The 14,257-nt window shown below is 35.4% G+C and overlaps 1 protein-coding gene across 1 annotated transcript in view; it reads left to right on the top strand.

Moving 5' to 3' along the window:
• LOC102683595 (copine-8) overlaps positions 1–14,257 on the top strand; it is a 166,062-nt gene that overhangs the window by 138,814 nt on the left and 12,991 nt on the right. The window contains exons 15-16 of the mRNA XM_006633442.3: positions 364–545; positions 8,274–8,401. Of these exons, the coding sequence (XP_006633505.2) occupies positions 364–545; positions 8,274–8,401 (310 nt within the window). The remainder of the gene's footprint in view (positions 1–363; positions 546–8,273; positions 8,402–14,257) is intronic.

Here is a 14,257-nt window from a genome sequence, read left to right as displayed (position 1 = left end):
TCTCAGTCCCCATGCTTCCCTCAGAGAGAAGACTCCGGAACCCTCTGCTTCCCCATTTCTTAATGATCACCTGACCAGTCATCATTTCAGGTGAAGCAAGGGCAGTGTCTCATTCCTCACATTACTATGGAAAATGCAATTCAGAGAAGGATCTCCGTCTTATCTGAACCTGCTGACCTCTTATAATACCACTAAACATTAATGACAAATTTGAAAAATCTACAAAAATATTCAGTTTTGTTTTTAAACTCTCAAGTGAATTGATTAAACCCCTACGTCTCTTTCATAAATAGCTTCAGAATCTGAGGTTTTGTATGTGGGTTGCTAAATGTAATAGTATGTTATTTTGATATTTCTTTATAGGTAACCCAGCCCAGCCAACATCCCTTCACTACATGAACCCCTATCAATTAAATGCTTATGCTATGGCACTGAAGGCTGTTGGTGAAATCATCCAGGACTATGACAGTGATAAGATGTTTCCAGCACTGGGATTTGGTGCCAAGCTGCCACCCGATGGAAGGGTATCTCATGAGTTTGCCTTGGTGAGCTCCTGCCCCTTTTTATGTTTTTTTTCATTTTCTTAACAGTAAGAGGCAATCTAAAGCTCACAATTATTCAATCGCAGTGGTTGGATTAATTGATCAATTACAAATTGTTCATTTAATTGCCAAATCAACCATTTTTACAAACATTAAAAACAAATATAAAGGAAAACATTTAGTACTAGTAGCAATGAAGAAGGGATGACTTTGGAAAGTTGGAAAATTTAACTGGAAAATGTACTATTTAGTGCTAATGAAAATGTATAAAATAATAAGAAAAGTTTTGTGCAAATTATGCTAGATATTTTATTGTATGCAGTTCAATATCTGTAATTTGTTTCTTTGATATATTGAGTACTAGTGACATTAGATCATTCATTACTTCACAGAATCTTTACTCAAAAAATTTCCATTCACATCCATTGTGCAATTGAAACTCCCTTAATTTGGGTCACTAAAACACAAGCTTTTTTAACTCAAACATTGATAATATCTCAAACACCCAGGTGAGTAAAGTACTACTCTTGATTAAGTAAAAACATATCAATACTTCAGCATCAGATACTCCAAGTGCCATAACTAACAACTATTTTGCAGATTAAAAAATACCTCTGGGACACTCCAACAAAAAGATCAAATGGAATCATGTGGTCAAACGCTAGCACTTCTAACCCTTGCTAGGGATTTAATTTGTGATTCAACTATTTGAAAAGCGTTTTTTAAAAGATTTTGAGTACTTTGGTCAACTTAGTACATAGTGCTCCTAACAAAACATATTTCAATGTTAATGTATTAACATTGGATAAAAATATAAAACACTTGTCTTTTAATGCAGGAATGTGCTCATTCTAATGGGTTGAAATTGCATATTTATTGTAATGAGATGCAATGAGAAAATCCTTAGAATTTTTATTACACTTAACGTGAAGTACTTTAAGATGCTACTTTCAAAGGTACTATGTAAAGTAAAGTTATAATTGTTGTTGTTATTATTATTATTATTATTATTATTATTATTATTATTATTATTATTATTATTATTACTACATATCTGCACGTAACGTCACAAATATAGCACTAACGAATGAGACGGTTCAGTTGTCCTTCACTGTTGTAGGGAAGCTGAAGGATGCCCCACCCTCAATAAAAGAATATTGGGACCAAAAGCAACATAATAATTTCAGGAGCACAAACCAGCACAACTGGAGCACTAAGAAATGCGGGGAGTTTCACTGTGCTGTTTATAGCAGGGGCAACTTCATGGAGATTCTCAGACCGAACGTACGGCTAAAAAACAAAGTGAATTAAAAACTACATATCCCGGTTAATATAGCGGTGCTTGTGATCAGTCAGTCTAACCAATGAATACAGCTCTATGACTTTGGAGCTGGGTTTCAAAAGCTTAACATATCAGCAACAAAGTGAAATTTACACAATAATCTATTGCAAAATGTTGGCTAGATGACTCCTGCTTTAACTTCAACTTTTTGTGTTTGGCTTTTTATTCATGGAGACGGTAAGATGGCCTCCCATCTTGAGAGACAAGAAAAAAGGGTGTTAACATATCTGCCTACTTTATGGAATGACATGGTTGCAATATGCTCCAAAACCATAGTGCTTTATTTATTAAAGCCAAAGTTTACAGAGTGGGTTGTTGCCCCATGTACTGTAGGCGTATGCTTAATAAAAAACACATTTGCGTTTCAATTAAAATCCCTTTCTAAGTTTTCTAAGTCTTAAAATCTTTTAACAGTCCAAGGCATTTTCCCTGTAAGGGAAATATCTTAATCAACAAATTTCTAATTGATGGACATGAATGAATGAGAGGCTCTGGTAGGAAACTATCCTTTTCTTTTTTGATAGTCCTTGCTCCTCATTATGTGTGTGTGAGTCCTGTGCCCCAAAACAGAACATTTGTTTTGGCTTTCTAAACCCAGTATATTCCACTCAGTGCATTCTAGATATTTTATTAATTTTAAGAAAAAATATATTCTTCTCGGTTTAATCTTAGATACATAAATAATAATTCTGTGAGCTAAGCAGACACTAATCAATTGCGGCATATTCTTATTTGGTTTTTTGTAGCAGCTAGTGATGAGCACATTTGATAATTTTTGAGAAATTATTACGTAGTGTTTCATACAGTCATGCTAATCTGCCTTTCAATCATGCTGACCTCGCTCAGGCCTTATAATATATTTTTAGTATTAGCTCCAACATGAGAAAAAAGGCCATAAAACAAACATTTACAATACTTTGGGATTTTGTGGGTGATGTTTATTAATATAACACCTGTAAAATTATTTTAAATTTGTTTAAATTATCAATTTAAAACAGATCAGGAAGCATGTCCCTCACCAATCACAGCATATAGTTTTTATTTGGTGCATGAGCTAAATACATTGACATAAAAGCTACATTTCCTGACGTCCCACATACTGTACAGTATCAGTTAGATTGATGAAAGTAATGTCAAAAATAGCAAGAGGAGAGTTACAAAGTTAAAGAATTCTATGAAGTGATATACTGTGCCTATAGAAAGTGTACACCCCCCTTGGACATTTTATTGTGTTACAACATGGAACCGTGGTATATTTAAATGGGAATTTTTGGCACTCGTCAACACAAAATACTCTATAATGTCAAAATGAAAGAAAAACAGAAAATAATTGAATGCATAAGTATTCACTTCCCCAGAGTTAATGCTTGGCAAGACCACCTTTGGCAGCAATTACAGCTTTGAGTATCTTTGCATAAGTCTCTATCAGCGTTGCACATCTTGACACTGGAATTTTTGCCCATTCTTCTTGGCAAAATTGCTCAAGCTCCATCAAGTTGGATGGGGACAGTTTGTGAACAGCAAAATTTTGTAAGTCATTCCACAGATGCTCAGTTGGATTGAGGTCTAGGCTTTGGCTGGGCCACTTCAGGACATTAACCTATTTGGTTTTAAGCCACTCTAGTGTGGCTTTTGCTCTGTTTCAGGTCATTGTCCTGTTGGAAGATGAATCGTCTTCGAAGTCTCAGTGCTCTTGCCGATTGCAGCACGTTTTTCTCCTGTATTTTTCTGTACTTAGCCCCATTAATTTTTCCTTTTATCTTTATTAGTTTTCCAGTCACTGCCGCAGAGAAGCATTCCCAAAGCATTATACTGCCACTACCATGTTTTACTGTAGGGATGGTGTTCTCAGTGTGTTGTGCTGTGTTAGGTTTGCGCCAAACATAAAGTTCAATTTTGGTCTCATCACACCATAGAATCCTCCTCCAAATTGTTAAGTCTCTCAACAAGTCTCTCCTTTTGGAAAACTCCAGCAAAGGTGTGATATGAGTTTTTTTCAACAAACTCATACAGTATCACATTATTCTTGCCACCCTTCCCTGCAAGCCAGATTTATGAGGTGTGCATGCTATTGTTGTCTCATGCACAGTTTCTCCCATCTCTGTTATGGAGGACTGTAACTCCTTTAGATTTGCTGTAGGCCTCTTGGTGGCTTCTTGCCCAGACATTCAGTTTTGGAGGATGGACAGTTCTGGGCGGATTCACAGTTGTTCCATATTTTCTCACCTTTTTTAATGAGGGACTTCACTGTGCTTTGAGATATATTCAATGCCTTGGAAAATTTCTTATATCCTTGCCCTGACTGGTATTTTTCAAGAACCTTGTCTCGGATCTGCTTGGAATGTTCCTTGCTCTTCATGGTGTAGTATTTCCTTCGAAATGCACTAAGTGGGGAAGCATTGTGTATACTGCCTTCATATTGAAGGAATTATTTACATCACTGCTTTGCAAATGATCATCAAAATGATATTAAAATGTTTCGAGCAATGTGTACCTCAATGATAACAACAAATTGCAACATGAACAATTTAAATTGTTTTGATTAGTTTATAGTTACCCCATCAAATTCCTTTTTTTCTGGGAATTTCCATGAAACCAGGAAAAGGTTATGATCTAGCCTCCATTCATTACATGTTATCGCCTTTTCAGAAAAATATATCTTTATATATATTTTAAAATATATGAAATATTTTAAATATATATTTTACAAATGTAGCTAGGCTATGTATTTTAGATGTTTATATAATATATAAAATGTTATATATTTCAAGAAATATAATGACTTAGACCAATAAAAAACATAATAAATGAAGCTACAATTTCAGTAACATCTCACGTAACACAAGTGCATGTGCTGATTTGTTTTGAACTGTGAAGGGCTGAGAGCAGTATTCTGGACAGGATTATGGATTACCGCAGAGTGCTTTCTTCTGTCGTGAATGTTGACGCGCATTCTAGATGACTGCATTTGTACACCTGATTACCGATCTCTGGGAGTGTCTAATTAACCACAGAGCCAGTAAAGTGTGCACTTTTCCACTTGTGGAACGTGATTCCCACTGGATACCAGTCAATCTATTAAACCTGGTGTGTCCAATTTAAACTTCACTAGGAGACTTACATGTTCAAATAGTAGTCAGAAACTTGTTTTTCAATTGATAAAACATTTTAATTAAGCTGTTTTAAGTAATGTGCAACACTCTGTAAGCTGAGGTTTATTTTTATACATTCCTACTGATAATAATTTTACAACAATTTCTGAATGCTTTTTATGTCTTTTTCGTCTGTGCCGTCATACTAATTGCCTTAAGACAAAGATAAATAACATCATGAATTGCAAATATCTTGCTGTGTGCCTAATTAACAACAGGCATAAATTCCTGTATATCCAAGACACCATAGGAAATGTTGTTATATAACAGTAATAATTAGTTATCTCTAGGAGACCATTTGTATTAGTGGTATTTTTCACAAATGTTGTGCTTCAGTAGTCTTAGGGTTAAAAATGTCTGATTAGGCAAGTACCAGACTTCAGTTCTTGTATTTAATTTAATACATTTTATGTTTTTATAGTTTATTAATCCAATTGAGATCAGCCTACACATCATAAATAATTAAATGGATGATTGGGTTTGATCATGTTTTTTGGATCAGTGCCACTAAATGACTGATCAGCTCAGAGAATGGACAATGAAAACAAATGTCTATTGGTATTTGGAAATGTATTTCATTTGTTGCTCATATTTATTGATTTTTTTGTTAAAATGATGTACCTGTAAGACACTGGTAAAATTATTTATGTATCTAAGATTATTTCCATAAATGGGATTATAAAATGTAATTACATAAATACACACAATAAATATCTTACAAATTTACCTAGTGCTCTGTTTAAGATGGGGCCCAGTGCTAACACTATAAACAGGAAAAGAAATTCAACAGTAATTGTTTAAGTTATTGGTTATATGGCTATGAATATTTGACTATGTTATTGACTGTCTCTCAAATAAGGTCTCAGCAAAGTTGCTGAAGTTGTATGGTATGTCTATATGAATGTTAGGTGTTCTTCTGTATGCATGTTCATTAAGAGGTAAATTGTTAACCCCATGAGTTAACAACTAAAGCAGTCCACCAGCAAGAACAATAAGGATGTTTTTTTATTTACTCCTGATTACTAATCACTGAAGTTTCCTAACCTTTCCTAAGTCCTGAAATTAAATGTTACTGTTTACTGTGACTCACTAATTTAATGTTAACTTTCACATTCAGTTGTTTCTCTGAATAGAAAGTTGCTTGTATTTACTTATTTTTTCAGTCTTTCAGCCTCATTTTTACAAAATAAGCCACACTGCTTTATTATGTGGCTTGGCATGGTCCACCTAACCTGATATATTCCAGGAAGCAGTCTGTACTACTATCATGCTGCTGCCCATGTGTATAGACAGAAATTAGTTTATGGAATATATATTTTTAATTGAAGTTTGTAATGACAGTTTGGAAGAAAGACACAGTAGTTCCTTGCAATCATAGCTACTAGGGTATAGTGTCAGGGTAAGTTACTTTTGAGAAGTAATCCATTACAGTTACAAGTAATGTGTAAGGGATTACTTTTTCTTTCATGAAGCATTGGACAACATTACAGTACTGAATGTATAATAAATTAACTATTAATCCTATAACTATAAAACTACATAAGTAATTTGGGGCGGAGCGGTGGCTCTGTGGCTAAGAATCTGCCCCTGTGGCTGGAAGGTTGCCAGTTCAAATCTCGCAGCCGGCAGAGGAATCCTACTCCATTGGGCTCCTGAGTAAGGCCCTTAACTTGAGAGCCTATGGCAGACTGACCCCTGGCTCTCTCCCTATCTGTGTGTTTCATGGAGAGCAAGCTGGGGTATGTGAAAAGATAATTCCTAATGCAAGAAATTGTAAAGGGTTAATAAAGTGATGTTATTATTATTATTATTAAGTAGATAATTGTAATTGATGACTTTATAAAATGTTTTTACCGCAACCTCTTGTTCCTTTTCAAATGCTATTTTCTTACACAAGTAACTTGTAGCTGTAATGGACATCTTTTTAAAACTAAGTTTGTACACTTGGTATTAATACTAGCCCTCAGTTCCATCTATCCCAGCATTCATTGTGCATTCTGCATCAGTTTAACATTCAGCTGCTCCCTCCCTAGTTTCTCTTTCATTGTTCCTAACCATTGCCTCCTAACTGCTTGTGGTAGCTTTTTAAGTTTGGATTAAATTTAAACCACTGCCATTATTATGCTCACACCTGAAGAAGACTCCACGGCCGAAACGTTGTGTTCTCTTTCTTCTTTTTTTTTCAGCATGGAATAAACCCTTTACTTGTTAATCTGCTTATATGCTGCTTTGTATTTATTCTGTCTTACTTAGTTCACTTCTGTTTGTATATAAATGTATTTTCTGCCTGTGGGTAACTGGGTTTGTTTGTATCTAGTACACATTATTCTCTTTCTTTTAGACATTTTTATGAACACCAATGCTGTTACCTGGTGTTTAATCTGTTCCAAACAGCCAAAATGGCCTCCTCTTGTTTGTAACCTTTATTCTTGTTCTTAGGTGGTTACCTGCCAATTAGATTGTCTAGGCTAGAGTCAGTTAGAGTTCATGCAGCTTTGTACGCTAGAGTAATTCATGTAACCTGCTGATCTCCCACATTCCTGCAGTTTACTCACTGAGATACTGTATGTCACTCCTCCATTCGGTATAATTATCCTGCAAGTGTTTGGTCTTGCTCTGTGTTCAGGATGAATGGCTATAACAAGTGGTTCTGTCACAGAAGCATGTCTACAGGTCTTGATTCTCCCAGTATAGTACATGAGTGGTTGCTGTTGATAACAATTGGTGGATCCAGATTAGGTGGGTTTAGAAAATATTGTTGAATTTCCAATTTTAAAAGAGCTAAACTGAAAGGCTATATCCAGCATTGTAAAACCCATTACAATGTTTTATCTTTGCACAGTTTTAAAGCAAATAAAGCTTAATTACTGCTTTTGTGAAATTAAAATTAAAATATTAATTTTGTTAATAATAAAAATGTTAAAGAATCACTCTTTTCTCTCAGTTCTCATATCGTATCAGTATATGACTTGCTGTGATATTGCTACCATTTTTTCCTTAATAAGGAAATAGTTGGTCTGTCTCCAGATGCATCAGATAATAAATAGTATATGGTGCTCCTTGTAAGTGAATGATAGACAAAATTGAAAACAAAACAATAACTTAAGGCAAAGAACCTCTATATAATGCAATTACACAGAGCATCTTAATATATAGAATACATTGAAGGTGAAATGGCCAGCCTTATAAATATTTAAGTATTTGTTGAAAAATTTATACAGAGGTATTCTATTCCAGAATGGAAATCCGCAGAACCCATACTGCAATGGTATAGATGGAGTAATGGATGCCTATTACCAGAGTTTGAAGTCAGTGCATCTCTATGGGCCCACAAACTTTTCACCTGTGATCAACCATGTAGCCAGGTAAGCAGGAAGCATTTTCTTTTTCATGTGCATTCCTTTATAATTCATATAATTCAAGTTGATACTCAATTAAAAGAGCTTTAAATTATTACATAACAAACATATTGTATTGTAAACTTACTATTGTCTTTTTAATTACAAATGGAGCAAATGTTCCATTAAACATTTTTTAAAGTGCAAGGATTAAGGTAAACTTTTACTACCACATTAAGTACTATTTTAATTTCTGTTGCTTGAAGACTATAATAACACAACTTTATTTTAATGCTTTTTATTAAACTTAGTACACTAAAGTACACAAGTACAGAACAGAAGCATAAGAAAGTTCTCTCATTTATGGTGAGCAAGGTCTTCAGCTGATTAAGAAGGCCAAACTCAGAAAATGACAGTTGTCCTCTTATACACCACAGCAGATGGACATGAAGGTTAAGTGTGAAGCTCTCAGTAATACACAGTATCATTATAGGCATCTTAAATATTTTAGGCCAGAATATTCCAGTGCCTTTCCACACTTCAGAAGGAAGAACACTGTAATAAAGAGTACATAACAAAGTGTTCACTGTGACTTTGTGAATCCCCAATTGCCCTTGTAGTTCCTATGCACTGGGGAATGAGAGTATTAACTGTTTAATGTCAAATAGGTTCTAATCAGGAAAAGACTCTAATGTCAAAAAACATCTTCATGAGAAGAAAGTACTGATCAGACTGTATTTACTGAAATTTAATTTAGTCAAGTGTTTAGATGAAAACATTGTTGGTAGATGAAATACTGCAGGAAATATTGCAAAGACCTTAAACTGTTGGCATGCACTATTTTTTGGCATCTTTGTTTGCATCTTGCATGTGCTGGAACCCAAAGATTATCTGATTTAACTTAACATCATTCATTTCTTGGGATCATTTTGTTTTGTATTCCATTTTAAATAACACAGTTCAAAACATGTCCACGATATTTAAACTGTGGGATGACACATAGAAACAATCTGACTCTTATCAATCTGTAAACTGAATTAAACAGCAGTTAGCTATGATTTCAAAGATACTGATAAAGAAAATAATTGATGAAGAAGAGAAAATGCTGATATATTGATTTCTACACTTTTAATTACTGGAACATAATTTTGCAAAGTAATTATTAGGTTTTCCAAAAAACATAAAGGCTATGCAGAATTTTTTTTTGCTGCAAATAAATAATTTGTCTTGATCTTAGTAAATATGTACTTGTTCCAAACCTGTGTTTCTCTGTTATCTATACATTCTTGAAAGTGTAGTGATGAAAATAAAAATGTAGTGTTTTGGAAAAATCAATATTAGCTTGCGTGAATGTACATTGATCTAGCCTGCCCTTTGAAATTTCAATAGCGAGTTATGTTGTTTCTTTATTAATGTTGATTTTAGTATTACGTTTTATAGAGCTTATAAGAATTATCATTATTTAGATAGTGAAGTAATGGAGAACTTAAACCTAATGCATGTGAAAAAATAGTTAAGGACCTATCTAATGAAACTAATTCTAATAATAAAATAATATTATAATTCTCACTTTGTATTAGTTTCATTTAAAACCCAAATCCATGGAAACTAGCAGAATATAATAGATATTGAATTTTGCATCATGAAATTAACTTCAATGCTGGTCCATATGTAGTTTTCATTACAGTATCATCATAGGATCTCTTGATTTATTAAAAATATATTAATCATTGAAATAAGTTTTGTAATAGAGAGTTAAACCACATTTGCTGTGATATACTATTAAAAAAACATTGATGGTTCTAGAGCTTTCCATTTGGGTTGAAAGCTTATGTATTTTATATGTTGTCATATAATTTTTGAAAAAAGAAGACTATATTTTAAGGTTATATCGAAACATTTATCTTTCTACCTTTGCGTTTAATATCCAAGGAGAAAAATTACATTAAAAAAAACTTGACACAGCATGCAAAACCAGTGGCTGCAAATGATACTTGCAAATGCATAATGTGGCATTTGTTTATGTACTGTACCATTACACAAGTGTTGAATTTAGCATTTACAATAGGCTTGAATGTAATAGGACAATTATGAGCGGGACAATTACTGTAGATAGTCTAATGGTGATTCGCTAAAAAATCTAACTTTATTTTATATAGTGCCTTTACAGGCATCTTTACAATACATAAAAAGCACATTACACAAAATAAAATTGAAATTACAAAGCCAAGAAAACAATATTTGAAAAAACAGTGTTTTTAGCCATTTCTTTTGGGATAGTGTTCCAGAGCTTTGGGGCATAAATACAAATTCCCCGTTCTCATAATGTCCAGCTCAACAGTGGGAACACATAGTAAAATAGAATCAGCTGAGCAAAGAAAACAATATCGCCTAGATAGTGGGAAACCACAGCACAGAGTCTCGAACATTGGAAGGTTGTTCTGTATTTGAGCCAGAACAGCCTAACAGCTCAAAACTGTTCTTGCTATCCATGAAGTTAAGGTAATGGGAACACAAGTCTCCCTCCCTGGATGGGATGGCGGTCCATAACAAAACACCCCCCCCAGCAAACAGTGGTACACACGTACAGAGCTGGGTGGTCTGGAGCAATTGAAGTAAAGTATGCCACTCTAAGTACAACTGCAGCAGGGACCTGAACAATCAAGCACCAGTCATGAACCCAGAGACTTTCCCACAGCTTAATTTAAAAAATAATTAAAAGTGCAAACAAAAAGGCATCCAATGTTTTCATTTAAGGCAGCCCAAAGAAATCTTTGAAAAAGGTTCTTTCAGCACTCTGCTCCCAGTCTGTCCACTATACCACTATACCACTATAGTATGCTACCCTGCTCTGAACATAAACTATTTAATCAGTTCTCATCCAAATAGGATGCCAGTGCAAGGGTCCCAAGACAGGACTCCAGCTACCACATTCAGAACATATTGTAATTTGTTAAGTTAAATGTAAACTTACATGATAGGAAGAAGTATTAGTTTATTAAACTTAAAGAATGTCACTTAATGGGAGGAGCCAGATTTTAATAGGGACTTATTTTTCCTAGTGAGGTGCTGTTATGAAGACAAATCTTTAAAGTGCAAAAATGAGTTAATAGGAACTGAGGTGTTAACGAGGGCTTATCACACATTTCTTAGACTCTCAGTAATTAGTGTATTTCAAAGACATTCTTGAGTTCATAAAAAAGAAAATTCTCAAGGAAAATGTTCCTGGAGCCACTGTTATCTGAGAAACAAGGAAATTAATTTAATTTTTGTCTGTATTTCTTCAAAGGTGCCTGAAAGTTCTTTAATTTGTTAATAACTAGTGTACATCTTCCATTTAGTGGCTCATGACCTTTTTGACAGGTAAAGCAAAACCCATAAAGCAGTACTGTACTTTTATTAATAATAATAATAATAATAATAATAATAATAATAATAATAATTGCTTACACTTATATAGCGCTTTTGTGGACACTCCACTCAAAGCACTTTACAGGTAATGGGGACTTCCCTCCACCACCACCAATGTGCAGCATCCACCTGGATGATGCGACGGCAGCCATAGTGCCCCAGAACGCTCACCACACATCAGCTATCAGTGGGAAGGAGAACAGAGTAATGTAGCCAGTTCATAGAGGGGGATTATTAGGAAGCCATGATTGGTAAGGGCCAATGGGAAATTTGGCCAGGAAGCGGGGTTACACCCCTACTCTTTTCGAGAAACGCCCTGGGATTTTTAATGACCACAGAAAGTCAGGACCTCAGTTTTACGTCTCATCCGAAGGACGGCGCCTGTTTTTACAGTATAGTGTCCCCGTCACTATTCTGGGGCATTAGGACCCACATGGACCGCAGGGTGAGCGCCCCCTGCTGGCCCCACTAACACCTCTTTTCTACATTGCTAAATGTATTTTTGTTTTTTTATTGGTAATTAGTATACAGTGCCTTGCGAAAGTATTCGGCCCCCTTGAACTTTTCAACCTTTTGCCACATTTCAGGCTTCAAACATAAAGATATACATTTTTTATTTTATGTGAAGAATCACCAACAAGTGGGACACAATTGTGAAGTGGAACGAAATCTATTGGATTTTTGAAACTTTTTTAACTAATAAAAAAATGAAAAGTGGGGCGTGCAAAATTATTCGGCCCCCTTGCGTTAATACTTTGTAGAGCCACCTTTTGCTGCGATTACAGCTGCAAGTCGCTTGGGGTATGTCTCTATCAGTTTTGCACATCGAGAGACTGAAATTATTGCCCATTCTTCCTTGCAAAACAGCTCGAGCTCGGTGAGGTTGGATGGAGAGCGTTTGTGAACAGCAGTTTTCAGCTCTTTCCACAGATTCTCGATTGGATTCAGGTCTGGACTTTGACTTGGCCATTCAAACACCTGGATACGTTTATTTGTGAACCATTCCTTTGTAGATTTTGCTGTATGTTTGGGATCATTGTCTTGTTGGAAGATAAATCTCCGTCCCAGTTTCAGGTCTTTTGCAGACTCCAACAGGTTTTCATCCAGAATGGTCCTGTATTTGGCTGCATCCATCTTCCCCTCAATTTTAACCATCTTCCCTGTCCCTGCTGAAGAAAAGCAGGCCCAAACCATGATGCTGCCACCACCATGTTTGACAGTGGGGATGGTGTGTTGAGGGTGATGAGCTGTGTTGCTTTTACGCCAAACATATCGTTTTGCATTGTGGCCAAAAAGTTCGATTTTGGTTTCATCTGACCAGAGCACCTTCTTCCACATGTTTGGGGTGTCTCCCAGGTGGCTTGTGGCAAACTTTAGACGAGACTTTTTATGGATATCTTTGAGAAATGGCTTTCTTCTTGCCACTCTTCCATAAAGGCCAGATTTGTGCAGTGTAAGACTGATTGTTGTCCTATGGACAGACTCTCCCACCTCAGCTGTAGTTCTCTGCAGTTCATCCAGAGTGATCATGGGCCTCTTGGCTGCATCTCTGATCAGTCTTCTCCTTGTCTGAGCTGAAAGTTTAGAGGGACGGCCAGGTCTTGGTAGATTTGCAGTGGTCTGATACTCCTTCCATTTCAAGATGATCGCTTGCACAGTGCTCCTTGGGATGTTTGAAGCTTGGGAAATCTTTTTGTATCCAAATCCAGCTTTAAACTTCTCCACAACAGTATTACGGACCTGCCTGGTGTGTTCCTTGGTCTTCATGATGCTCTCTGCGCTTTCAACAGAACCTTGAGACTATCACAGAGCAGGTGCATTTATACAGAGACTTGATTACACACAGGTAGATTCTATTTATCACCATCAGTCATTTAGGACAACATTGGATCATTCAGAGATCCTCGCTGAACTTCTGGAGTGAGTTTGCTGCACTGAAAGTAAAGGGGCCGAATAATTTTGCACGCCCCACTTTTCATTTTTTTATTAGTTAAAAAAGTTTCAAAAATCCAATAGATTTCGTTCCACTTCACAATTGTGTCCCACTTGTTGGTGATTCTTCACATAAAATAAAAAATGTATATCTTTATGTTTGAAGCCTGAAATGTGGCAAAAGGTTGAAAAGTTCAAGGGGGCCGAATACTTTCGCAAGGCACTGTATACAGGTAGGGTAAATAGTCATTTTGAAGGCTATAATTATAACACTATAGTAAATACAATGTTTACAGATTCATTTCTAATACATTTATATGAATCAATTTTTTGTTTGACCAAGTCTTACTCGTGTTGGCTAAGGAGTCATCAAAGAAGTCTTCAAATTTTGAACACTGTAGCTTACGTGTCACAAATAAGAAAAAATAGCTTTCTTACAATCCACCTGGTTTTGTAAGTCTTCAAAATATTACATAACCCTTTGTTTATAGCTGATGTGTTACAGTTCCTTTGGGGATAATTCTGATTTTAAAATACATA

Source organism: Lepisosteus oculatus, chromosome 7 (genome assembly GCF_040954835.1).
Source record: "Lepisosteus oculatus isolate fLepOcu1 chromosome 7, fLepOcu1.hap2, whole genome shotgun sequence".
Taxonomy (NCBI): Eukaryota; Metazoa; Chordata; class Actinopteri; order Semionotiformes; family Lepisosteidae; genus Lepisosteus; species Lepisosteus oculatus.
This window is presented reverse-complemented; position numbering and strand designations above follow the sequence as displayed.